Source organism: Sus scrofa, chromosome 11 (assembly GCF_000003025.6).
Source record: "Sus scrofa isolate TJ Tabasco breed Duroc chromosome 11, Sscrofa11.1, whole genome shotgun sequence".
Lineage (NCBI taxonomy): Eukaryota > Metazoa > Chordata > Mammalia > Artiodactyla > Suidae > Sus > Sus scrofa.
This window is the reverse complement of record NC_010453.5, coordinates 1,301,357-1,328,086: the sequence shown is the minus strand read 5'-3', so window position 1 is coordinate 1,328,086 and position 26,730 is coordinate 1,301,357. Positions and strand designations below refer to the sequence as shown.

The window sequence follows — 26,730 nt, the reverse complement described above, 5'->3', positions numbered from 1 at the left end:
TTGTATTTACCACATGAGAGACTAACCATTATTTTAGTCATCTTGAAAACCTGGCGACATCATATTTAGTTAGAAAAAGAGATCTGGCTGATATCTTGGGTGAGCACAGGTGTCCCTTGAGCGCAGCCATGCTCTGGTTTACCTAGGCCAGAGGGTACCTTGCTTTATCAAAAAGGTGTCATTTCAGCTTTCATTAAACAGCATTTCCAATTCAGAAGTCACTTTAGGATTCTAAGTACCTTGGAACACTGTGAAAATTGTTGAACTGTGGTTGTCATGATGTTGAATAATAGATTTCGTCTTGAGTGTTCCTTCCAAAGGGACAACGTTGTGATAGTTTAAGGCAGCTGAATGAAACAAGAAGGCCATAAGATAGAGTTAATGATTCGTAGTTCGTTTGCAAGATAAAGCAACTATTTTCCCCCCTAATTCAGAGCCCTGTTTGGGGTAAGGAAAATGGTTAACTACTACAAATGGCCACCAAAAGGCCATTTACCACACAAAGGGTAGAACTGATGACATCACACTGGCCATGTTTTTTATTTTATTTTATTTATTGTGTTTTTAGGGCTGCACCCACAGCATGTGGAGGTTCTCAGGCTAGGGGTCGAATCGGGGCCATAGCTCCCGGCCTCCACCACAGCCACAGCAACATGGGATCTGAGCCACGTCTGCAGCCTGCACCACAACTCACAGCAACACCTGACCCTTAAGCCACTGAGCGAGGCCAGGGATGGAGCCCGTGTCCTCGTGGATACTGGTCGGGTTCGTTACCACTGAGCCATGACGGGAACCCTGGGTTGTGTTTTCTCATTTCTCAGAAACTAGCTCTTGGAAGCTCTCTGGAGAAAGTTTAGTGACGCTGGTCTCTGTTAACTTGTTCTTCGGTCACATGCCCACAGTCTGTAGGGATGAGAACTGACATGTAGTCTCTTCTGTGTAACAGGTTTTTAGGAATTGTGAAGCTAACGTCATTGACTTTTAACTGCTCCATGTCACTTCCCTCCATCTGACATAGAGGATGTAAGTGCTGTCTCTCCGCATTAGTTCATCGCATGCTGTTCTCCACGTAAAAGGTAATTCTTTCATCCCGGATCTCCAAGCCCATCACGTGCCCCCGGCCTCCAAGCTGTTACCGTCTCTGCTGCCTGGAGTGCATCCTTCTGTACCTCAGTCAGTCATGTGACTACTTTCAAGTCGGCTCATTAGATTACACATATCGAGGACTTTGCTTTGGTGCTACTACCTGCACAGGGAACACTGAAGTTGAGAAAACAGCGATGCGGAGGGAGTGGGATGGGCGGGGAGTTTGGGGTTGGTGGATGTAAACTGTTCCATTCAGAACGGAGAGGCAATGAGGTCCTGTTGTACAGCACAGGGAATTGTATCCGGTCTCTTGGGGTAAAACATGATGGAAGATAATATGAGAAAAGGAGTGTGTGTGCACGCGTGCATGTGCGTGTGTGTGTGTGTGTGTGTGTGTGTACACGACTGGGTCATTTTGCTGTACAGCAGAAATTGACTCAACATTGTAAGTCAGCGAGACTTGAATAAAATAGAAAACAACCCTAGTATACCAAAAGAAAAAAGGACAGGGGAGAGATATTTCACATCCATTAGATTGGTGATCTGTTGTGTTGCTTAAGTTTTCAAAGAAAACTGGGTAGAGAGCCTATAAAATCCCAAGCTTGAGAATAAAAGTTGGTCTCATACGTTTCAGTGGAAGTATAGATTTAAGGTGCAGTATCTTTGGAGAGCATTTGGACAGGACAGTATCTAGTCTTTAAATGTCCATATTCTTTACCTATCAGATTCTACGTTTAGAAATTTTAGAGATTTACTTACACAATATGAGCAATCTATGTAAAGATATTTGTTACCGTTTGTTTGAAGCGACAAAAGACTAGAAACAGTATAAACGAGTCACCTGGCTATGATGGAAAAAATGAAAATCATTAAAACAAAGAAAAAGTGGGAGTTCCCATCATGGTGCAGTGGAAATGAATCCAAGTAGGAATCATGAGGGTTCGGGTTTGATCCCTGGCCTCACTCCGTAGGTTAAGGAGCCAGCATTGCCATGAGCTGTGGTGTAGGTCGCAGACGCGGCTTGGATCCTGCTTTGCTGTGGCTGTGGTGTAGGCCGGTGGCTACAGCTCCGATTTGACCCCTAGCCTGGGAACCTCCATATGCCACGTGTGCAGCTCTAAAAAGACAAAAGATTTGTTTTAAAAAGACATTTAAATACATAAATGTTTAAGAAAACTAGTACACGGGAAATAATGGAGATGGAACAGGATGAGATTCACCAAAAATTAGGCAAGATGTTTCAAGTTTCTGTGTACATGTCCTCAGTCCTGCAGTCCCTCTCAGGAGTTTGTACACATACAAGGTGTATTGGTTTCTGCCCCTCATTCCTAACATGCCTGTCACTGCCTCGGTGACAGAAACACCAGGGGCAGCTCTTGTTCTGATACTTGTCTTTGACACGGTTCCTGGCTCAGCTCTAAAACCTGGTAAATTCCGAAGTGATGAGAGCATTTTCTTTCTATTGAGAAGACTCAAGATGGGCTCCTGGATGGGGGCAGGACACCAGGAAGACCTCGATTCGAAGCTTGGAATTTTTCCGTTCCCTGCCCCTCCTTCTCCAGAGAGGAGAGAGGGCTTGGAGATGGAGCTAACGACCGACCAGGCCTCATGAGGCAGCCTCCATAAAACCCCAAAGGAAAGGGAGCTTCCAGATTGGCAGACACCCACACATTGGGGGGTGACATACCTCAACACCCCCCCCCGGGACAGAAACTCCTGTGCCCAGGACCCCCTAAACCTCATGCTCTGTGTCTCTGCATCCTGCACGACAGCCTTTCACAGGCCTGTGCAGCGTGTTTCCCAGAGTTCTGTGAGCTGTTCTGGCAAAGTAACCCCAAGGAGAGGGTCCTGGGAACTTCCTGATTTGTAGCCAGAGTGGAACAAAGGTGGTACGATGGGGACCCCACCTTGCAACTAGCATCTCTTCAGAGTGGAGGCAGTCTGGTGGGTGTGAGCCCTCGACCTGTCCTGTCGGACACTCCAGGGAAACAGTGCTTGAATTTTTTTTTCTTTTTACAGTTGTACCTGCGGCATATGGAAGTTCCCAGGCTGGGGGTCCAATCGGAGCTACAGCGCTGGCCTACACCACAGCCACAGCAATGCAGCATCTGAGCTGTGTCCGTGACCTACACCACAGCTCACGGCAACACCGGATCTTTAACCCACAGAGTGAGGCCAGAATCAAACCTACGTTCTCATGAATATTATCCAGGTTCTTGGTCCGCTGAGCCGCAGCAGGAACTCCCAGTGTTAGAACTGAGTTGAACTGTAGGACAGCCACCTGTTGTCACAGTATTTGGTGTGGGAAAACCACACACACATCTGGTGACAGGAAGTTTGAGCAGTGAGGTATCTGGAATTCCCACTCTGGCGAAGTGGGTTAAGAATCCAACTGCAGGAGTTCCCGTCGTGGCGCAGTGGTTAACGAATCCGACTAGGAACCCTGAGGTTGCGGGTTCGATCCCTGCCCTTGCTCAGTGGGTTAACGATCCGGTGTTGCCGTGAGCTGTGGTGTAGGTCGCAGATGCGGCTCAGATCCTGCGTTGCTGTGGCTCTGGCGTAGGCCGGTGGCTACAGCTCTGATTCAACCCCTAGCCTGGGAACCTCCATATGCCGCGGGAGCGGCCCAAGAAATAGCAACAACAACAACAAAAGACAAAAAAAAAAAAAAAAAGAATCCAACTGCAGGAATTCTCGTAGTGGCTCAGCAGTAAACTCAACTAGTATCCATAAGCACTTGGGTTCGATCCCTGGCCTTACTCAGTGGATTAAGGATCCAGTGTTGCTATGAGCTGCGGTGTAGGTCGCAGACATGGCTCAGAGCCCAAGTTGCTGTGGCTGTGGTGTAGGCCAGCAGCTGCAGCTCCAATTAGACCCCTAGCCTGGAACCTTCCTCATGCCAAGGGTTCAGCCCTAAAAAGACAAAAAAAAAAAAAAAAAAGAATCCAATTGCAGCGGCTCGAGTGGCTGCTGAGTCTTGTGTTCAATCCCCAGCCCAGCAGTGGGTTAAAAGGATCTGGCCTTTCTTTCAGTCTCATTTCAGTCTGGCTCACATTCAGTCCCTGGCCTAGAAACTTGTGCATGCCACAGGTGCAATCCAAAAAAAAAAAAATTAAGTATCTGTGCGACTAAAGGAAAGAAACATGTTTATCCATTCAGAAGTTGAAAGTTCCTTGTTTCTGGTTTTTCGCTATTACACAATAGAGCTGATGTGAACATTTGGGTACCAGTCTTTATCATCAACAGTTTCGTCTGCCATAGTTAAATATCCACGAATATAATGGCTGAATCATGTGATAATTGTGTCTGTCTTTTTTTTTTTTTTTCTTCTTTTTTCGTCTTTTGTCTTTTTAGGGCCACAACCACGGCATATGGAGGTTCCCAGGCTAGGGGTCAAATCAGAGCTGTACCCGCCAGCCTACACCACAGCCACAGCAATGCCAGACCTGAGCTGCATCTGCGACCTACACCACAGCTCAGGGCAATGCCGGATCCTCAACCCACTGAGCGAGGCCAGGGACCAAACCCGAAACCTCGTGGTTCCTAGTCAGACTTGTTTCTGCTGCGCCATGACGGGAACTCTGTGTCTGTATCTCTAAGGAATTTCAAAGTGGTTGCACCATTTTACATTCCCACCAGGGGCGTGTGAGCGTTCCCAGTGCTCTGGAAGGTCCCAGGTGGCATAGCCAGTTAAGAATCTGGCATTGCCACAACTGTGGCATAGGTTTCAACTGTGGCGGGCGTTCAGTCCCTGGCCTCGGAACTTCTACAAGCTGTGGATGCAGCTAAAGACAAAAGATGGCTCCTGGTGCCCTATTCCCTTGATAACTCTTGGTGGTGTTGGTCTCCCCCCCCCCCCCCCGTTATTTACTTAAGGATCTTTGGCTGCACCTGTGGCATGCAGAAATTCCAGGGCAAGGAGCAAACCCATAGCACAGCTGCGACCTAAGCCACAGCAGTGACAGTGATGGATCTTAACCACTGAGCTGCCAAGAAGTCTTTTTTTTCCCAGCTTTTTAGGGCCCCACCCACAGCATATGAAGGTTCCCAGGCTAGGGGTCAAATCGGAGCTGCAGCTGCTGGCCTACGCCACAGCCACAGCCTACGCCACAGCAGATCCTAACCCCGTCTTCAACCCACACCACAGCTCATGGCATCACCCAGTCCTTAACCCACTGAGCCAGGCCAGGCCGGGGATCAAACCCACAACCTCATGGTTCCTAATCACATTCATTTCCGCTGCCCCACGGTGGGAACTCCAACAGTCTTCTAGACATTTTAATGGGTGTTTAGTGGTATCTTAAGGTGGTTTTGCATTTCCCTATGACAAATGGTGTTATTATTTTTATTTTCTTTTTGGCAATCCACTTATTTTAATGAAGTCTGTTCAAATATTTTATCTATTTTTAACAATTCCGCTGTTACCTTATTACTGAATTTTAAGAGTAATTTATACATTTTGGATATGAGTCCTTCTAGTATTTGTTCATTCTTTTAACTGAAGTTCTTCCAATTTGATGAAGTCTAATTTGTCAAATTTTGGTTTTATGATTATGATCTTGGTACATACTTAAGTAATCTTTGCCTAAACCAAGGTCATGGTTTTCCATGAGAAGTTTTGTAAGTTTTAGGTTTTATATTTAGTCCATGATGTTTTGAGCTAATTTTGGTATATGACGTGAGATGTAGATCAGTTAAAATTTTTGCATATGAATACTCATTTGTTCCAGCACCATGTGTTGAAAAAGATACTTTCTCCACTGAGTTACCTATGTTTCTGTTGAAAATTTTTCGTTGTTGAAAATTAACATAGTGTACTATGTGTGTGGGTGGGTCTGTTTAAAAACTCTCCAGTGTATTCCACTGATACACCTATTTTTATGGCAACACCACTCATGTGATACTTTAGCATAACTCTTGAAATTTACAATTGTTTTGGCAATTCTAGGTCCTTTGAATTTTTTTTTTCTTCTTCTTAGATCCACACCCACAGCATATGAAGTTCTCAGGCTAGGGGTCAAATCAGAGCCACGGCTGCCAGTCTACACCACAGCCACCGCCACCGCAGGTTGCAGCAACACGGGATCCATAACGTAGTGAGTGAGGCTAGGGGCTGAACCCGAATCCTCATGGAGCTAGTTAGGTTCTTAACCAACTGAGCCACAACGGGAACTCTTTGACTATTTTTATTACATTCAGAAGAAGGCTGGCTGAAAGACGGGAACATCTTCAACTGGAGAACTGATTAACTGTATCCCAACTCTTCTTTTTAAACACCTTTTCATTTTAACGTCCGCTTTGACCAGCGCATCTCAGAAGAAAAGGCCGCTCTTAGGAGTAGGTTTGACTGCAAAGGCGCCCTTCCGCGTCCCCGCGGGGCAGGGGCGCCGACGGGCGGGGGCTCCGCGCCGCAGCGGGACTCGCCGCCGGCCGGCCTGGCGTCACGACCACTTCCGGGTCACGAGCAGGTGGCCGAGCTGCTCCTCCAGCCGCCGGTGCGCGGGGAAGCGCGCCGCCTGCGCCGCCTTGAGGGCCTGGAAGGCGGCCGCCCTGCGCACCGCGGCGTGGCCGCGCTCCTGCTCGGCCGTGAGGAAGGGCCGGCTCAGCCAGTACTGGTTCTCCGCCTCGGTCTCCAGGCGGCGGATCATGTTCTGCTTCGCCTGAGCGGAGACGGGCCGCGGCCGCCGGTGCTTCCCGATCCACTGCCGGCCGGGGATGCGGTTACGGCGCAGGAGCGCGGTCAGGAACATGGTGCCTGCGGAGGGAACGGAAGCGGGGAGCTGGCGGCGCGCCGCCAAGGGAAGAGGGGCGCCCCGCCGCCGCCCAGAGCCCCAGTCCGAGCGCGACCGCGCTCCCCACTCACCAGCCGCGCGCCTCGGAGACGCCCTCCGCACAGGGGCCGGCACGACGCCGGAAGCCGGAAGCGCGCCGCCCGCTTCCTCGCGCGAATCCTCAGCTCTCGCGAGAGGAACCTCGCGCGACTCGCGGAGCCAGTGGCGCTTCGGAAGCTGGGATTCAAACGGGCGCGGGCGCTAAGGCCGAGCGATGGGGACGTCCGTGGACCTGATCCGAGGCTTCTGCGGAAAGCTGCGGTCTCTGGCCGTCACCCTGGACGGCGAGACGGCCCGGCTGCAGCGAGCGCTGGACGGAGAGGACAGCGGTGAGTGAGGCTGCGGGAGGAACCCTGTTGACTCGGAAGAGCGCTCTGCGGCGGAGGCTGCGGCGGCGGCGCGGGAGCGGCCGCGTCCTCCCCTCGGTTATCCGCGAGGCAGTCCAGCGCGCTTGCGCAGCCTCTGCCCCGCCCGGAACGCGGCGCTGTGTTTTGTGGAGACGAAAAAAGCAATGGCGCTTAGGAACCAAAGTCGGAATTGAGCAAGCAGGTTGGGCTGATGCTGCCCATGCTCATTTACACGTTGTTCGCTCTCAAGTCACTTAGGGTGTGTGCTTATCCACAGAAACAGAGGAGAGGACGAAATGTTTCTCTTGCAGCGGCTCTTCAGCATTGTTGTCTCGTCCAAATGGTCCACAGCTGCTGTGAATGTCAGTATTTTTCCCAACAAATCTTATTGCCAACCCGAACACTAGTACTCCATACGGCTTTTTAAAATATGAGTAAAGCAAAATTTTCCACCACTAACGTTGTATTAGAGACTTTTTTTTTTTTTTTGTCTTTTTGCCATTTTTTGGGCCGCTCCCGCGGCATATGGAGGTTCCCAGGTTAGGGGTCCAATCGGAGCTGTAGCCCCCGGCCTACGCCAGAGCCACAGCAACGCGGGATCCGAGCCGCGTCCGCGACCTACACCCCAGCTCACGGCAACGCTGGATCGCCAACCCAGTGAGCAAGGGCAGGGATCGAACCCGCAACCTCATGGTTCCTAGTTGGCGTCGTTAACCACTACGCCATGACGGGAACTCTCTGTATTAGAGACTTTTTAAAAAGTTGTTGCGAGAGTAGTTCACATTTTGGAGTTCCCGTCGTGGCGCAGTGGTTAACGAACCCGACTAGGAACCAGGAGGTTGTGGGTTCGGTCCCTGCCCTTGCTCAGTGGGTTAAGGATCCGGCGTGGTGTAGGTCGCAGACGCGGCTCGGATCCTGAGTTGCTGCGGCTCTGGCGTAGGCTGGTGGCTACAGCTGCAATTCGACCCCTAGCCTGGGAACCTCCACAGGCCGCGGGAGCGGCCCAAGAAATAGCAAAAAGACAAAAAAAAAAAAAAAAAAAAAGTGTAGTTCACATTTTGAGATTATTTTGTGTCATCATTGCCTTAAAATATTGCATCCTGTAAATATAGACTCCTTTTACTTTAATTATGAAGACTTTTCCAGCCATTTAAAAATATTTACACTGTGACTTAAAGAAAATATATGTCTAATAGGCTTTGAAAACGAACTTAGGATTACCAAAGGGGACAGGTGGGTTGGGGGTTTGGGACTGGCAGATGCACACTGAGGTATTTGGAATGATTGGCCAACAGAGACCTGCTCTATAGCTCAGGGAACTCTACCCAGTATTCTGAGATAATCTATGTGGGAAAAGATCTGTGTTGCTGTGGCTCTGGCGTAGGCGGGCAGCTACAGCTCTGATTAGACCCCTAGCCTGGGACCCTCCATATGCTCCCAGTGCAGCCCTAAAAATACAAAGGACCCCCCCAATCACTCTTTATGATCACAGTGGTGAATCTCACAAAAGTCCCCATGAAAGGATACAATTCAGTTCACAGTTTTGCAGCCACCATCACAATAAGTTTAAATTTTCACTCCTCCCCAGAAGCAACCTCTGTTAACAGGCACGCCCCCAAAATCCTGCCCACCTGCCACACTGCGTTATGCAACCACTGATTTACTTTCTCTCTGCATAGATTTGCCTATTCTGGACATTTGGTAGAAAAGAAATTGTACAGCTTATAGTCTTTCAAGACTGACTTCTTTTAGAGTAACGCTGCAGGGTTTATTCATGTCCTAGAAGCATGTTTCGGTATTTCATTACATGTTATTACTGAATAATATTTCATTGTATGGTTTTACCACAGTTTGTTTATCTAGTCATCAGTTGAACATTTTGAGTTGTTTCTACGTTGGCTGTTGTGGATAATGCTGCTGTAAACATTCATGTGTAAGGTTTGGTGTGAACATAATATTTTTGATTCTCTTTGGTATACTCTTAGAAGTGCAATTGCTGGGTCGTATGGTAAACCTGTGTTTAACTTTTTGAGAAACCACCAAAACCACCACTGTGGATGCACCATTGTACATTTGCACCAGCAATGAGTGAGAGTTGGAATTTCTCCACCTCTTTATCAACATTTGTTATTGTTTGCCTTTTTTTTTTTTTTTTTTTTTTTTTTTAAGGGGCATACCCGTGGCATATGGAGGTTCCCAGTTAGGGTGGAATAGGATTTGTAGCTACCGGCCTACACCACAGCCACAGCAACGCAGGATCCTTAACCCACGGAGCGAGGCCAGGGGTCAAACGCTCGTCCTCATGGATGCTACTCCGATTCATTTCTGCTGAGCCACGACAGGGACTCCTTGTTTGTCTTTCAGATTATAGTCATTCCAGTGGGTGTGAAGTAATATGTCATTGTGGTGTCGATTTACATTTGCCCCATGAAGACAGGTCAGCTTTTAATAAGATCTTGAAAGGAGGCATGTTTTAGGGAATTAAAAAAAAAAAAAAAACTTCTTTTATTAGAGAAATCCTTTTATCAAAAAAACTGCTTTTACATGGTATATGTGACCAACTGATTAGTAAGGAAGGTGCTGGCGCAGTGTGTAAAGAGTGCCTTTTCCATGCCAGGAATAGGAACTGCAAGCATTTACCATAAAGGAAAACACTCCCTCCTCTCCTCTCTCCACTCCCTCCCTCCCTTCCTCCCCCAGCGGAGTGCTGAGTGCCAGGTGTGTTCACTCTGAAAGTTTATCCAACTCTTTGCTTCTCTATGTGCATGTTATAGTTTAATAAAAAAAACTTAAAGAAAGGCCTTACCATTTCTTTGCCAATGACAGGATATAAATAAGTGTCTACAAAAATTTTGTACTTCTAAGAAAGTATGCTAAATTACATTTTCTATTTTTTTTTCTCCTTTATTATACTTTTTCCCTGCACCGTTCCTGCGGAAGACTTTGAAGATTACCCACTGCGAGTTTTACATGCTCTTCATTCCGAAGTCCAGACCCTAAAGGTATCACTGCTGCAGTATTAATTTATCATCTTTATGTGGTAAATACTTAGTCAGAGGTAGATTCAAATGTGCTTTCTTTCCTCATAAAAGGATGATGTCAGCACTCTTCTTGAAAAAGCACGTTTGGGAAGTCAAGACAGCATTGGTTTCATAAAGGCAACAAAAGTACTGATGAAAAAAAATTCAGTGGATATCATGAAAATAAGAGAGGTTTTCCGGAAGTATGGATATACTCCACGGGCCAAGAGCAATTCAGGTATGCATAACCTGCATTCTGTCGTAATTGTTTCGGTATTACCGGGAGGAGGCAGCGTGGCTGGACTGCTGTAGCTTGGCCATGGTTTCCAGCTCCGGCTCTGCTGTTGTGTGACTGTCCTTGTATCATTGCTTATTCAGCAATCGCTGTGTACCGGGTGCGGTGCTGCTCGGTGGGGCCATGTACAGTCTTTGCTTTCAGTAGCAAAATGCTAGATGAGAGAAGGGTAGAAGCTACGTCTATGAGACTTTAGGGTAACTGGTTTTTGGTCCGCTCTGCCAATAACTAGTTGAGAGGCCAACCTGAAGGCATGCTATTTCACTTTTCTCATTCTCAATTTCTTCTGTAGAATGAGAGGTTTCGGGCTATATAAACTGATAGTCCTTTTTAGTTCTAAAATTCTGATGAAGGCTAAGATACGGTTTAGAATTTGGAGTCAAGGAGTTCCCGTGGTGGCTCAGTGGTTAACGAATCCGACTAGGAACCAGGAGGTTGCGGGGTTGCGGGTTCGATCCCTGCCCTTGCTCCATGGGTTAAGGATCCAGCGTTGCTGTGAGCTGTGGTGTAGGTTGCAGACGCGGCTCGGATCCTGAGTTGCTGTGGCTCTGGCGCAGGCTAGTGGCTACAGCTCCAATTCGACCCCTAGCCTGGGAACCTCCATATGCTGCAGGAGCGGCTCTGGAAATGGCAAAAAGACAAAAAAAAAAAAAAAAAAAAAAAACAGCCTATGGGTCTGGAGGCCGATCAGCCTGTTCAATGTTGAGAAACTCCTCGTCTCACCCATTTCTCCTGTTCTTTCTCTCAAGTAGGCTTTTGATACAGGTGTTCCAGACTGACTCAGGGTAAAAGTTTTTATTTGCATAACAGTCTCTCCTATTTACCTTAGGCAGCTGTAAGTTAGAAATCTAAAATGATGTTATTAAGCTTTGTGTTAAATCTAGATTGTCGTCAATTCCACACTGTAATCAGTGTCATTAGGTGATAAGAGAATTCCGTAGTATATTAAGAAAGAGGCAAATCATATTAACTGAGAAATTAAGAAAATCGTACTTTTATTTGTGGATATTGACTGTTTTTTCACCGTTTCTTAACATTTTAGTTTACTTCACTTCTCTAATAAACCATCAAAACAAGATATGGGTAGGCAAGCAGTACCCATCAGAAATTTATTAAAGGAACAATTGAAATAAAATTTTAGAGGAGTTCCCATTGTGGCTCAGCAGGCTAAGGACCTGATGTAGTTTCCGTGAGGTTGCGGGTTCAGTGCCTGGCCTCGCTCAGTGGTTTAAGGATCTAGCATTGCTTTAAGCTGTGGTGTAAGCCATACCCACAGCTCTGGTTCAACCTCTGTCCAGCCCAGGAACATCCATATGCCGCAGGTGTGGCCCTATAAGAAAAAAGAGAGACCAAAAGAAGGAAAACCTTAGAAAATGAGACAGAGTTCCCGTCGTGGCCCGGTGGTTAATGAGTCCCACTAGGAACCATGAGGTTGTGGGTGTGATCCCTGGCCTTGCTCGGGGGGTTAAGGATCCAGCGTTGCCGTGAGCTGTGGTGCAGGCTGGCGGCTTCAGCTCTGAGTAGACCCCTAGCCTGGGAACCTCCATATGTTGCGAGTGCAGCCCTAGACAAGGCAGAAAGACCAAAAAAAAAAAAAAGAAAGAAATGAGAGAATCGGGACTGACTGGGGCGCCTCAGACGGAGCCACCTCATGTGACTCGGGGTGTGAGATGTGCGCGTCTGCTGTGTGACCGGACATGCCCTTGATCATTCCCCCAGCGGATGAGCCAGGAGCCACGGACGCTAAACCAGAGGCCACGGAACAGGAGGATCCTGAGCGGCCTGCAGCTGCGGTTCCAGGCCCTTCTGTCTCTGCGCCGTCTCCACGTAGCCCACAGCTTTCTGACTTTGGCCTTGAGCGGTACATGATCTCTCCAGCTCTGCCAAACCCTCCACGGTCCGCAAACAACGCTCAGGAAGAGCCCGACACTTTAAGTCCGTTTTCGAAACAGGCGCTAGTACAAAGCCCACGATGTGCGCTTAAGATGGATGATTTCGAGTGTGTCACTCCTAAGTTAGAGCACTTCGGCGTCTCTGAATACACCATGTGTCTAAATGAAGACTACACAGTGGCGCGTAAACATGTGAAGAGTAACAGGTAAGCCGCTTTCTTAAGATACGCATTTTAGCTAACGTTTGAAATCATGTGTACTGAGTGATTTTTCCCCAGAAGAAGCATGTTCAGACAGCTTTCCTTCAGCGTTTTTCGGGCCCTTCCTGTTTCAAGCTTCCGAATCAGCGGTTGCATCAGAAGTCACCAGTTCCACCAGGGAGCTGTCCGTGTCCTCGGGTTCGAGGACATCAAAGGAATGATGAGAGTAAAAACAGATGGTGTTTTGTGGCTTAGAGAAGAGGGATACAAAAGAGTAAAATTACTAAACCCTTGTGGTGGCAAGTTGGGAAGGAAGAGGATCGAGGTAGATCACAGATTTCTTTGGCGGTTTTTGTTTTTTTTTTTTTTTTTTTGGTCTTTTTGCCTTTTCTAGGGCCGCTCCCGTGGCACATGGAGGTTCCCAGGCTTGGGGTCTAATCAGAGCTGCAGCTGCCGCCTACACAACAGCCACAGCAACACGGGATCTGAGCCACATCTGCAGCCTCCACCACAGCTCACGGCAACGCCGGATCCTTAACCCCCCGAGCGAGGCCAGGGATCGAACCCGCAACCTCCTGGTTCCTAGTCGGATTCGTTAACCACCGAGCCATGACGGGAACTTGGGTTCGATCCCTGGCCTTGCTCAGTGGGTGAAGGATCGATCCGGCGTTGCCGTGAGCTGTGGTGGAGGTCGCAGACGCGGCTCGGATCCAGCGTTGCTGTGGCCGTGGTGGAGGCCGGTGGCTGCAGCTGTGATTAGAACCTTAGCCTGGGAACCTCCATATGCCATGGGAGCAGCTCTGGAAAAGACAAATAATAATAATAATAATAATTTTTAAAAAATAAAAATGAAGCCATGTTTATCCAGACTTGATGATATATGGCAAGATTTTTTTTCCAGAGTTTTAATGCTAACTTTTTAACCTCATCTTCCCCCATGAATCTCACCAGTGAGGAGGCCAAAGAAACAAAGCCAGTGACCCACGATCACTTCTTCACCGACCCTGGCCTCATAACCCAGCCACCGGAGCAAAATGGTAAGTGTGAAAACCAAGCTCCTTTTCGGCAGTCCTCTTTCCAGGCTGTCTTTAGACCAAGAAAGATTCTGTCCCTCAGACCTTCTAGGAGCCGTTTGCGTCTCCTCGGTTCATGACGCTGCATTATAGGAAGGACCGCTTCACTCAGGTCCAGCATGCTGTCGTGGGAGGGAAATATAAATCTCTGTATGTTGTCCAGACTCTGCCTGATTATATTCCATACTTGTCAGTTTGCTTGCTTTTTACATTCTAACTTAAAACGTATTTATTCATTCATCGGTCTTTCGATTTAGAGCCACCGGTACCTGTTTTTGTTATAATTCAGCTTCAGCCTGTGGGTTGACAGCAGTCTCCGTTGTCTTCCTTACATTAAGCCACACCCAGAATATAACAGCTACCATTTCAGATTTGGGGTTTTTTACAAGAACTTAAAATTATTTTCATGTAGTATTTTTATATTTATCCCAGCAAACATGAGAACATTGGTCTCCATGCAAATATAAAAATAAAAATCTCAAGAGTTTTATGATTTCTTTGAATAATCGTTTATAATTGCCTGATCTATACCAACTTTATTGGCAAATTTTTTTGAAGTAACTTGTCTCGAGTTTGGGGGGTTTTTTGAGCCGAGCTACCTGTTCTTGTCTGGCCCCCTGCAATAAACCCTTCTCTGCAGTCAGTCAATCTTGTCTATCAGGCTTTCTAAAGTTTTGGGTATATTTTCAGAAAAATTATTGTTATGCGAATTTCAGTGACGTTATTAGCAAGTCCCTCTGACATGAACAGATTTTTACAGTAGAGCTGACTCATGGTGAGCTTAGAGCTCATTTTATAATTGCGTGATTGTATTGAATAGAGGATTGTTAAAAGAGAAAGACGGAGCCATTGCCTCACACCATACGCACAAGTCACTTCCCAAAGGACGATAAACTTCGCAGAGAAGGGTCAAGGGGACTGTGGGGATGCCTTCTGGAGGGATGGACTTTCCAAGGGGTGGCTTAGGAGATCCTTCAGTGTGTGCCGCCGGCAGCGCACGGAGTGGATGCTTCTCGAGAGCGTTTCTGTTGTATTTCAGTTTGACCCTATTTATGCCTCAGAAGCATCATTAGTATAAATTTATAGTCTCTCCTTATTAAAATTTAGTCATGTGTTGATCATTGCTTCCTATATGGCCCATTCATTCCTTCTGGATTTGGTTTTCCGTTTTTTGTTGCTCATTCCTTTTTTTTCGTTTTTGGTTTTTTGTTTTTTGTTTTTTGTTTTGTTTTGTCTTTTTTTTCAGGGCCTCACTCTCGGTATATGGAAGTTCCCAGGCTGGGGTTGAATTAGAGCTGTAGCTGCTGGCCTATGCCACAGCCACAGCCACAGCAGCGTGGGATCTGAGCCGCATCTGCGACCTACACCACAGTTAACTGCAGCACCAGATCCTTAACCCAGTGAGCGAGGCCAGGGATCGAGCCTGTGTCCTTACGGATGCTAGTCAGGTTCGTTTCCACTGAGGCAGGACAGGAACCCCTGTTGCTCATTCTTGCTGACAACTTAGCTGCAATACAGACCAGTGCACTGACAGCTTGGTCTTCTCGCCAGTTTAAAGAGAGCGTTCCGGAGTTCCCGTCGTGGCGCAGTGGTTAACGAATCCGACTAGGAACCATGAGGTTGCGGGTTCGGTCGGTCCCTGCCCTTGCTCAGTGGGTTAACGATCCAGCGTTACCGCGAGCTGTGGTGTAGGTTGCAGACGCGGCTCGGATCCCGCGTTGCTGTGGCTCTGGCGTAGGCTGGTGGCTACAGCTCCGATTCAACCCCTAGCCTGGGAATCTCCATATGCCGCGGGAGTGGCCCAAGAAATAGCAACAACAACAGCAGACAAAAGACAAAAAGACAAAAAAAAAAAAAAAAAAAGAGTGTTCCTCCTGCTCTGGCGTCTGTCGCTGCTGTGAGCAGCGTGCTGTCATCCTGTCCCCCTGGAGCTAGTGCTGGTGGGCTGGCCTTTTCTGGTCCCTGGTCCACAGACCTCTCGGCTCCTCCCGGCTCTGCCCTCACACAGCAGGGCCTGTGCCTGGGCTCATGGCTGAGCTTGTCGGGACCCAGGTGCTTCGGTGTGTGCTTGGGAGCGCCAGGTTAAGTGCATGTTGACCTCTTGTGCCATTTGCTTCAAATCTTTATCCTTTTTAATTAAAGTTATACATGAAGCGAAAGCCCCAGCCCCTCTCCATTGTTCTCCTTCCCTCTCCACGAAAAGTAACAATTATTCTAAAGCGTAGGCGCTCCCGCTGCGGCACAACTGTATGGGCAGTGTCTGGAGCACTGGGACACAGGTTTGATCCCTGGCCTGCACAGTGGGCTAGGGAGCCAGCACTGCCACAGCTGTGGCATGGGTCACCACTGTGACTCCCGTCTGATCCCTGGCCCCAGGAACTCCACATGCCTCTGGGCAGCCAAAATAAATAAATAAATTGTAGTTGTGTTTTAAAATTTCACATAAATGGAAAATCGGATTCATAGTCTTTTTGCCACTTTTTTTTCCACTCAACAGTATGTTTTCTGTATTAATCCATGTAGATTCATTTCTTCCATTTTCATTGTTAAGTACTATTCCATTGTATGAATAAGCCATATTTTATTCACTTGCTTATTAAGGGATAAATTCTTATCTTCCTTTTTTTAAAAAAACTATTACAAGCCATATTCTAGTTAAATTGTCCCTCATTAAAAAAAAAAAAATTGGAGTTCCCATCGTGGCACAGTGGTTAGCGAATCCGACTAGGAACCATGAGGTTGCAGGTTTGATCTCTGGTCTTGCTCAGTGGGTTAGGGATCCGGCGTTGCCGTGAGCTGTGGTGTGGGTTGCCGACAGACTCAGATCTGGCGCTGCTGGGGCTGTGGGCTAGGCTGGATTCGACCCCTTGCCTGGGAACCTCCATATGCCACAGGTGCAGCCCTAAAAAAAGAAACGATAAATAAAAAGCAAACTCTCCTCGTACAGACGTGTTTCTCGTATCCTGGAGTAAAATCTCGAGGTCAAATTGGATGCACATCTTCACTTATTCTAGAAAATTCAAAACTGCCACCATGGAGTGGCTATTCTGATTGTGTTCTCACAGCAGTGTTGGACTTCCTCTTGCTCCATCTCTTCCAGCACTTGAGTTTTATTTTTAGACTTAATAAAATTTGGCCGGTTTGATCATTTTCGAGCATAAAAGTCCTCAGATGTTAGACAGGGACCTTCCCCACCCTCTTCATTTTTCTCTTCAGAAATTTGATCTTCTCATCAGTCTTACGCAGGTTTTATTAGGTTCATATACAGGTATCATCTTTGTTGCTCTTGTGAATAATACTAGTTTTCAAATGCTTCTTATAGTTTATCGATCTTATACTAGAACTATTCATTTTTTTGTGTTGCACTTGCAACCTTGCTGAACTTCTGTGAGCACGATGATAATTAGATCATGAATAAGACAGTTTTGTTTCGTCCTGTCCATTCAGTCACACGTTGTAATTATACTTTAAATTATTAACAAAATAAAGTATACAGATTATATGGACAGATCATAACATAAAAGTTAGAAGCTCTATTTCACCCTTTTTTCAGATGTTTATTTTCACCGCTGTCTGTGTCTTCTAGATGCTGACTGTACACACTCCCCCTTGGCACCTACGTTCTGCACTCCTGGTCTGAAAATCCCTTCTACAAACCACAGCACAGCTTTGGTAAACTTCCGTCAAGTTGGAGGCACTAATCTTTTTCCCACCGAATCACATACACTCTTTCCAGATTGAGTTCATTTAACAAACAGAGACTTGGGAGTTCCCATCCTGGCTGGGTGGGAACACATTTGATTAGCATCCATGAGGTCACAGGCTGGATCCCTGGCCTTGCTCACTGGGTTACGGATCCGGCGTTGCCAGGAGCTGTGGTGTAGGTCGCAGATGAGGCTCGGATCCCTGTGGCTGTGGCTGTGGTGTAGGCCAGCAGCTTCAACTCTGATTCCACCCCTCGCCTGGGAACGTCCATGTGCTGTGGGTAAATTTTTTTTTAAGTACAAAACGCAGAGTGCTGCAGCCTTTGGGAGTGGACTTATGCTATCCCCAGAGGGTTGTTAGCAGCATGTATCAAGAACGTCATGTGTCTTTCATAGCTTTTAAGCAGACCGTATTCTAAGGCACACTGGGACCAAGACTTCTAAGAAGACAGTTAGAAGGGAAGGAATAGCAGAACGTGCTTACAGCTAAAGGAGAACTAAAACATTACGGTAAATCACAAGGTCTGGTGTCTGTGATGAGCAGGTTTTGATAAACGGATAAGAACATGGAGAAAGAATGTTTTCAAAAAATACTTAATGTGGAAATGATAATATATGGCTATGTACCCACATACACATATTTTAGGGGAAAAGAATGGCTAGAAACACACCAAAATGTTGTTATCTATGGGTGTTTTACTAGGTAATCAAAATTGCGTCCCTTTTTAAAGTTGTTAAGAAAACTTACGGCAACCAGTCTGGCAGCTCCGGCCGTCCGGTAGAAACGCCAACAGTGACAGAAACGTTCTGTCACCTGCTGTGCAGCACGGTGGCCCGCTCACTGCCGAGCACCGAAAACTGTGGCTAGTGCGTCTGAGAAACGTTCAGTTTTTAAAATTTGATTCATGTATCATGAAATTCGGGTGGTGGAGGGACCGGGATGGACGGGGAGTTTGGGGTCAGTCTATGCAAACTATTCCATCTGAATGCATAAGCAGTGCGGTGCGTCCTGCTGTGCAGCGCAGGGAACTAGAGCCCGTCTCCGGGACCGAGCACGACGGAGAAGAATATTAAGTGTGTGTGTGTGTGAAACAGAGTTACTTTGCTGTGCAGCAGGAATTGGCACACCCCTGTAAGTCAAATATACTTTAATCCAAAAAAATGTAAGTGGCACCTGGGACTTCAGTAATCCACGGTCTCTGTTCCGTGCCTGTGGGAGGCACGCCCTTGTCACCCATCCCGCTGCGAGGGAGACGGGCCAGGGCAGTGGGAGTGAGCGGCCGTCTCCCAGGCAGGCGTTGGGGCAGAGCACAGCCTTGCTCTGACCCTTTTCTGGTAGGTGCCTGCGTCTGGGTGATGGGTCCGTCTAAATCTGGGCTTCAGTCAACAAGTCCGTTTAGATTTCACATTAAGCCCGAGCTCAGCCTTAGGTAATGAGGGTGGCAGTGTGCCATCCAGGTGCCATTTCTTTGTGTTCTTGATTTTCCTCAGGACTCGGTCAGGGAAGAGGGGGTCATTTGGCAGCCTTAGAGACCCCCCAGAACTAACAGTTGACCAAGGAGGAGTTCTTCCCATTGTGGCTCAGCGGGTTAGGAACCCGAATAGTATCCAAGAGGATGCAGGTTCGATCCCTGGCCTCAGTGGGTTAAAGATCCAACCTTGGCACAGCTCCAGTGTAGGTTGCAGAGGCACTCAGACCCAGTCTTGGCTGTGGTGTAGACCGGCAGATGCGGCTCCAGTTCAACCCCTAGCCTGGGAACTACCTTATGCCATGAATGTGGCTATTTAAAAAAAAAAAAAAAAAAAAAAAGGAAAAAAAATTTACTGACTTTAATTTACTAGATTACTTTACACCATAATAATTGAATGCTTTGTTTCTATTCGACAGGTATCTGCAAATTATCCCTCATCAAAAGCAAACCGTTCATCATGTCGCGATTTGGAAATGAAAGAGCGTGCGTCGTTAGCTGCACACTCAGAAGAGAGCTTTGAGAATTTTGCAGACCCCTCTTCTCCTACTATCTCCGCTTATGAGAATCTGCTCAGAACACCGACGCCTCCAGAAGTAACTGCAATTCCAGAAGATATTCGCCAGGTGAGTCTTCCAGCTGCTGTTTGTGTTCCTGAAAAAAGACCTGAAACTGATCGAGGATATAGTATTTATCATCGGACTCATGTGCTGGTTTGGATCAGAAGCTAAATTCCGGGCTGTGAGGACCACCTGGCTGAGGCTCTTCAGAGCTGAGGACAAGCCGGTGATGTCATCACACTTTGGTGCCCTCGTGAGGCGTTTTCTGTCTTCACGTCATGTTCTAAAATGTGTTCTTAAAATATTTTTTATTCACTGTTGGACTGTGATCCCCGCATTGACTGCGGTTTCCAGGGGTGCTTCTGGCAAAGTCAGGACCGCCATTCAGGAGGTGGCCTGTGGGGCAGCGGGTTAAGGATCCGGTGGTGTCGCTGCAGCAGTTTGACCCATGGCCTGGGACCGTCGGTGTGCCACGGACAAGGCCAAAAAAAGAAGAGTGTCACTGACCCAACGTCTCTCCAGAGCTGAACTCTCGCAAATTCCTGGTATCAGTGTTTCTTAAAGGTGAGACGTCTTGGACCTCAGTTTGAGAAACACTTGTTTAAATACATTAGAATATCTGAATCTTTTTTTTGGCTACACCTGAGGCATATGTAAGTTCTCGGGCCAGGGATCAAATCTGAGCCGTAGCTGCAACCTGTGCCACAGCTGCAGCAATGCCAAATCCCGGATCCTTAACCCACGCTCTGGAGCTGGGACTCACACCTGCACCTCTGCAGCTACCAGAGCCGCTGCATTAAGATCCTTAACCCACTGCACCCCAGTGGGAACTCCCTAGAATATCTGATTCCTTAGTACGGTGTAACTTCTCTATAGTCCGCTGCTGATTCATAACCACTACCCAACTCTTCTAAGTAACCACCAGCCTGGCTCTGAGCAGCCCCGTAATGCAGGTTCGCGTCGGGCAGTCCGTCGCGTGGGCATGTGGGATTCTTCCTGACCGTTCCAGGGGCCGTCCCAGCCTGGGTGCCGTTGCAGTGGACTCGCCCTCAGGTCCCACTTAACTGTTTGTCATCCTCCTTCCCACCTTGGCTGCTGCCCTGGCATCGCGACAGACGGAGGGAGGAGGTGCGTCTGGGCTCTGCAGCCTTTACGCAGCGTGTCCGGAGGCCACAGTGATCCTTCTCTTCTCATTTCCGTGTTAGAGGAGGGAAGGCTTGTATGTAATGTTTCACTTCTTTATGGAAAAATCATGGCTGATGTTTCAGATTCCTTTCATACTCTTTATAGCTGATGGTCTTTCTTTTGAGCCTTTATTTCACCGCTTTCTTATACATATTTCCCCAGCATCTTTGTAAAGACTTGATTTGCTTTTTTTGGGGGGGTGTCTTTTTGCCTTTTCTAGGGCCACTCCTGCAGCATATGGAAGTTCCCGGGCTAGGGGTGGAATCAGAGCTACAGCCACCGGTCTACACCACAGCCACAGCCACGCCAGATCCAAGGCGCGTCTGCAACCTACACCACAGCTCACGGCAATGCCAGATCCTGAACCCACTGAGCAAGGCCAGGGATTGAACCCAAAACCTCATGGCTCCTAGTCGGATTCGTTAACCACTGAGCCACGACAGGAACTCCCCAGAAATCACACTTCTGCAAGCTACACTTCTAATATCTCTGTCTTTTTTGTGCTGGTAAACATGTGTCTGTGCTATTAAAAATTCTGTTTCAAATAACCCATATCTTCCAGTTTTCCTTGGCTTTTCTTCAGTGTTTCATAACAACTTCCAAATGTATATTCTGTTGTTCATATGACTTAATAAAAAGGAGTTTGCTTTTTTAGATTCTGTCAAAGTACAACTCAAACCTCGCCACTCCGACAGCAGTGAAACCGGTGCCACCTGGCAAAGTGTTCCTTCCCCGACGTGAAGGGCAGAACACCCGAGACGCTGGCAACAAAGAAAACCGCCGAGAGTGAGAGCGTGAGTGGCCAGAGCACACTCCCTGCCTGTCACTCCCACACTGGCCCATGTGGTGATGGCTCCTGTGTTGGGTCATTTGTTTTGTTGATGGCCTTTAATTATACTTAGTTGCTACTTTCTGTTTGTATCTTTGTACAGACTTGCAGTGGATCCATCCTTCCACTGTAGAAACTGAACAGGCGGGACTCTGCGTTCGTCACAGCCCCCAGCGCCTCCCCCCGTCCCTCCCGTGTTCAAGACGAGCGTGGACCCTGATGTCACAAAATGCTTTCTCTTAAGGCCAATGCAGTCCAACCTCTGTCTCACTGACGTGTCGTTCAGCTCACCCCTTTCGAAAGATGATTTCAGATTTACTCTGCTTGATGGGACAAAGTGGCTTCAGTAGTATTAGGAAGCAGGAGTAACCATTTCCGAAATTTACATGTTACTGTTTGCTACTCAGATAAGGCCAGTGGCTGTCCCCTTGGGAAGGGATGGTGTGGCTGGAGCCGGGCTTCGTCCTCGGTCTGCTCTCCTGTCTCCTGACTGGCCCAGAGCTTTTTACACCTTTTATTTCAGTATTGTTTACAGGCCTGGGTAGTGATGCCAGAGGAGGTGTCTCAGGTGCGGTTATGGACTCGCCTGCTGTCAGGACAGGTTTTTTGACTTGTGATCGTTTTGCCTTCAAATCCACTCTTGGCAGCCCCGGCTGAGACCTCACCAAGTCCCCTCTCCAGCTTGGCGGCCCAGCGGAGCCCAAGCGCGCCCCTGCCCCCCACCCTGGAGGTCATGAGGACGCCTCCCGGCCAGGTGCCCTTCCTGGGCTGTCGGCGGTGCCTCTAGAACTGTCCCGTAGCTTCAGAGGGCCCTGGGCAGGGAGCCGAAGACCCTTCCCACCTAAGTGCAGCTGTGGACTCCTTGTATCTGAGTCAGTTTGTGAACAGCCAGTGGGGAAAGAAGGACCTAAGATGCTGTGGCGCCCAGTTAAAAATCTGAGGAGCTCCCACAGTGGCACAACGGAATCTGCAGTGTCTCAGGAGCGCTGGGACGCGGGTTCGATCCCCAGCCTGGCGCAGTGGGTTAAGGATGTGGCTTTGGTCGCCACGGCAGCTCAGATCTGATTCCTGCTCCATGAGCTCCATGTGCTGCGCAGCAGCGAGAAATGGGGCGGGGGATGGAGAAGGAACAGTGGACAGGTGTGACAAGGGGCCTTGGAGGCGCAGCTCTGGGGAAGGGGACATGAAGATATCCTTTTATGGTTGTGCCTTGAACGTTCAATGTGAAGACCCATCACCATGTGTCTCTTCATTTTGTCAGAAATTATCCCTAAAACAAGACACCTTGTTTCTTCTAGGAACGACTGTGTTGTCATTAAGTTTTGCTAAATACAGTGTAACATTCAGGATACTGAGCTTTGTTCTTCAAGGTAAATGAGCTCTGGCCAGCCCTGTGTATGGTGGTGACTCCCAAGTTTACATCAGCCTTTTGTCTGCTTTACCACAGCTCCAGGGACGCGAGTCCAGGGGCCCTTGGGTGGGAGGGAGCGTGCGCCAAGTGTGCCAAGGACCCAGTCCTGGAGTTCTAATACTGGAAGCAGGAAAGAGGCAGAAGAGCAGAGGAGATGAGGAAGAGCCAGTGGAGCAGGAAGAAGACGTTTCAAAGAGAGAGTGACGGATCCCATCACGAGGCTGCGAACGCAAGGCCACAGACTCAGAACCCAACCTGCAGATGCGTCTTCCCGGCAGCGCTGATGGGCTCGTGCTCGGCCGGGCGGGGAGCGGACCCGAGGGGGCTGCCAAGGAAGCAGAGGCCACGGACCGAGACGGAGCCGGCAGGGAGGAGGGGACGTGCAGCAGCAGCAGCAGCAGCAGCAGCAGGGGTGAGAGGAAGGCTCTCAAAAGACGGAAAACGAACTTACCTGCAGCAGTGCCGAGGGCCTGCCCGTGTCTGCCGTCTTTCCTGACCCTACGCACTGCTCCCCTCCTGCGATCCGACTCTGTTCCTCGCAGCACCTCAGGCTGTCGGAGGCTGTGCAGCGCATCTCTCACGGCTCCTAAGATGCACCCGGCCCCCAGCCCCAGAGTCCTGGACCTTCCCTCGGGCCCCAGCCGCAGCTGCCCTTCCCTTCCCCGGAGCTGCTCCCTGCCCAGCTGACTCCGCGCCCACCACTCCTGCCCCTTCACGGAAAACCACAGTCCGTCTTCCCCGGAAGGACCCGCAGCCCAGCTCCCAGCCAGCTCTGGGCCTTGGGGACCGACTGGGCAGAGCAGCACGCTTTTGTGGACGCGTGGAGACACCACCAGGAGCCTGCGGGGGGGAGCTGCCTGAGGGCGGAGCTCCAGTGGGACAGGTGAGCGCTGGGGGACAGCGATCCGGCCCAGCCTGAGGCCAACCAGCTGGCACCCAACGTTTCAGGTGAGAGACTCAGATACTTGTTACGTGAGACTCTTAAAAGGCCGGGCTCACTCTGTCTAAGATTTTACTGGAGTTCCCATTGTGGCTCAGCAGTAATGAGCCCAACTAGCATCCATGAGGACACGGGTCCCGTCCCTGACCTCGCTCAGTGGGTTAAGGACCCGGTGTTGCCGTGAGCGGTGGTGTGGGTCACAGATGTGACTTGGACCCCAAGGTGGCAGCTGCAGCTCCAACTCGACCCCCAGCCTGGGAACTTCCATAGGCCGCAGGTGCAGCCCTAAAAGGGAAAACAAAGGTTTTACCGGTTTTCTCACTCAGCAGCCTCTTCTCATCCTTTGTAGCACTTGTCAGAACGTGTGACAGAGTATTCGAGTGTACGCTTGGTATTTCCCGCCCCGCTAGACCATAAGCTCAGTGAGGGCAGGATCTCGTTGGCTTGCTCTGTTCATTATTCCACTGGGACCTGCCGACTTAAAATGCTCACCGAAGGGCCTAGTGATAGCCTCAGACCCTGCGGGGGCCCCTTATGCTAGGCGTGGTTCTAAGTGTGTTGATTAACCCATTTAATCCTTAAAGTAACTCACCCAGTCGTTGGTAGAGAATCACTCCAACTCTTCCGATGGGGAGACGGAAGCTTTCAGGATGGCCTCTTTCCGTGTCGTTTCCCGCCCCAGACCCGGCTGCGGCCTCTGGGGGTGTGGTCCCTCCCTCCACTCCCTGCCACCCCCCACGACTCCCCTGACTGCCTCCGACAGTCCGCTTTCGCCTCAGCTCCAGCCAGACTCCCGCTGAGTGCTGCCTGATCCTGAGCCCTGCCGTGTCCTCTGATGCCTTTCAAGCATCCGTGTCCACAGCTTCTGCTACCAGACCAGGGCTTTCTGAGGAGGCAGCTGGGGCGGGGGGTTGACTGCCCCCCAGGCCCAGTCTCTGGTCCACGGGAGGACTGCATCCAGGTGTTTATTCCCTGGATGTGTGGGCGGAGGTCAAGTAGTCAGAAGTACCACAAATGCTGAGTTTCCAGTAATTCTCTAGAACTGAAGCAGATTTTGAAATTGTCTCGGGTGGTTCACCTCATTCACAATTGAAACTGCCTTCGCTTCATCCTGGGTGTGAACTGTTCTCAGAGTTGGTTAGAGCTGGGATGACCTGCTGGCCCAGGTAGGGTAGGAAATTCTGGCAGCTCCAGACACATGAGGGGCTACCGACGCCTTTTTTCTTTGGTTTTAAAAAGCTCTTTAGTGGCCACTGCCATCCAGCAGGCCCTTCTCTGGGCGCCTCTCATTGGCTCCTCCCAACAATACCTGAGGTAGGCGTGTAATTACCACACTTTCATATAATAAATTCTGCACAGCATTCCCAGGCTGACAAATTTTGCTTATTAAAGTTATCCCAGGTTTAGTTTATTCCTCCTATGGATTACGGGGTAGGGGATCAATGACTTGTCTTCATAGGATAGACTAAATTTTGCATGCTTGTTCCCTTAAAACTCCAAGAAACACAGCAATTCGCAAGAACAGCCTCTGATACAGTTCACAGCAGAACAGAGCCCTCAGCTGGCTGCCCTGACACTCCAACCGGAAACCATGACCACTCCATTTCCTTGAGAGACGGTTGTTTGGGTTTGTAGAAAAACTGAAACGGGTCATCCTGCAGAAGACACTTCACGGGGGCGGCACCAGCAGAGCTGGCGGAAGCCGGCTCGCAGTGTATTGAGGACAAAAGAAACCATGAGGAAACAGGTCTCAGCTCCTCTGCGGTTCGCTACTTAGGTTCACAGCCCGTGTAGGAGCTGCTGCTGAACCCCCTGGAAGCTCAGTCACTGCTCGTCAGTGGCGACAGCGCAGGGAGAGCAGGCAGGGCAGAGCTGCTCAGCACAGCTGAGCACTCGAATTCTAAGTCGCTCAGTTTCCCAAACATTAAGTTTGAACATCATAAAGCGAAAAGACGGAGTTCCCTTCGTGGCTCAGTGGTTAACGAATCCGACTAAGAACCATGGGGTTGCGGGTTCGATCCCTGGCCTTGCTCAGTGGGTTAAGGATCCAGCGTTGCCATGAGCTGTGGTGTAGGTTGCAGACGCAGCTTGGATCCCATGTTGCTGTGGCTCTGGTGTAGGCTTGGCAGCTACAGCTCCAATTCGCCCCCTAGCCTAGGAACCTCCATGTGCCGCGGGTGCAGCCCTAGAAAAGGCAAAAAAAAAAAATGAAAAGACAACCCACAGAATGGAAGAACGTATTTGCAAACGATGCAATAGACAAGGGCCTAATATCCAACATATACAAATTCATACAACTCAACAACCCAACTGAAAAATGGGCAGAAGACCTGAGTAGACATTTCTCCAAAGACGACACACTGAATGGCCAACAGGCACGTGAAAAAATGCTCAACATCACTAATTGTTAGGGAAATGCAAATCAAAACTACAATGAGGTACCGCCTAATACAGGTCAGAACACTGGAGAGGGTGTGGAGAAAGGGGAGCCCTCCTCCACTGCTGGTGGGAATGTGAGTTGCTACAACCACTATGGAGAACAGTATGGCGGTTCCTCAGAAAACTAAATACAGAACTACCATGTGACCCAGCAATCCCGCTCCTGGGCATAAATCCAGACAAAATTTTCACTGGAAAAGATATATGCACTCCTTTGCTCATCACAGTGCTATCATCACAGTACCCAAGACATGGGAACAACCTAAATGTCCATCAGCAGATGAACAGATTAAGAAAATGTGGGGCATATACACAATGGAATACTGCTCAGCCATAAAAAAGGTAAACTAGGCGTTCCCGTCTTGGCTCAATGGAAACCGACTTAACTAGTATCCGTGAGGACCCAGGTTCAATCGCTGGCCTCGCTGAGTAGGTCAAGGATCTGGCGC

The 26,730-nt window shown here is 48.9% G+C and overlaps 3 protein-coding genes across 4 annotated transcripts in view; 2 read left to right on the top strand and 1 right to left on the bottom strand.

Annotated features, from left to right (window-relative positions):
• Positions 1-1,441, top strand: part of ZDHHC20 (zinc finger DHHC-type containing 20) — a 79,222-nt gene extending 77,781 nt beyond the window's left edge. The window contains exon 12 of the mRNA XM_021065450.1: positions 947-1,441. Coding sequence (XP_020921109.1) covers positions 947-954 — 8 coding nt within the window. The 3' untranslated portion in view covers positions 955-1,441. The remainder of the gene's footprint in view (positions 1-946) is intronic.
• MRPL57 (mitochondrial ribosomal protein L57) lies at positions 6,258-7,241 on the bottom strand. The gene is made up of 2 exons (XM_021065451.1): positions 6,950-7,241; positions 6,258-6,841 (listed from the first exon to the last, which is right to left on the bottom strand). The coding sequence occupies exon 2, from the start codon at positions 6,834-6,836 to the stop codon at positions 6,528-6,530; it is 309 nt and encodes a 102-aa protein (XP_020921110.1). The 5' UTR covers positions 6,837-6,841; positions 6,950-7,241; the 3' UTR covers positions 6,258-6,527.
• SKA3 (spindle and kinetochore associated complex subunit 3) lies at positions 6,955-25,207 on the top strand. 2 transcript variants are annotated; one of them, XM_021065445.1, is made up of 9 exons: positions 6,955-7,246; positions 10,205-10,266; positions 10,357-10,522; positions 12,299-12,677; positions 13,623-13,708; positions 17,331-17,416; positions 19,337-19,543; positions 21,318-21,456; positions 21,595-25,207. In XM_021065445.1, exons 1-8 carry the CDS (start codon positions 7,132-7,134, stop codon positions 21,450-21,452), a joined length of 1,236 nt encoding a protein of 411 aa, XP_020921104.1. In that variant the 5' UTR covers positions 6,955-7,131; the 3' UTR covers positions 21,453-21,456; positions 21,595-25,207. The 2 variants fall into 2 exon arrangements, with proteins under 2 accessions (XP_020921104.1, XP_020921103.1); XM_021065444.1 differs by having other exon boundaries at positions 7,099-7,246; positions 10,202-10,266.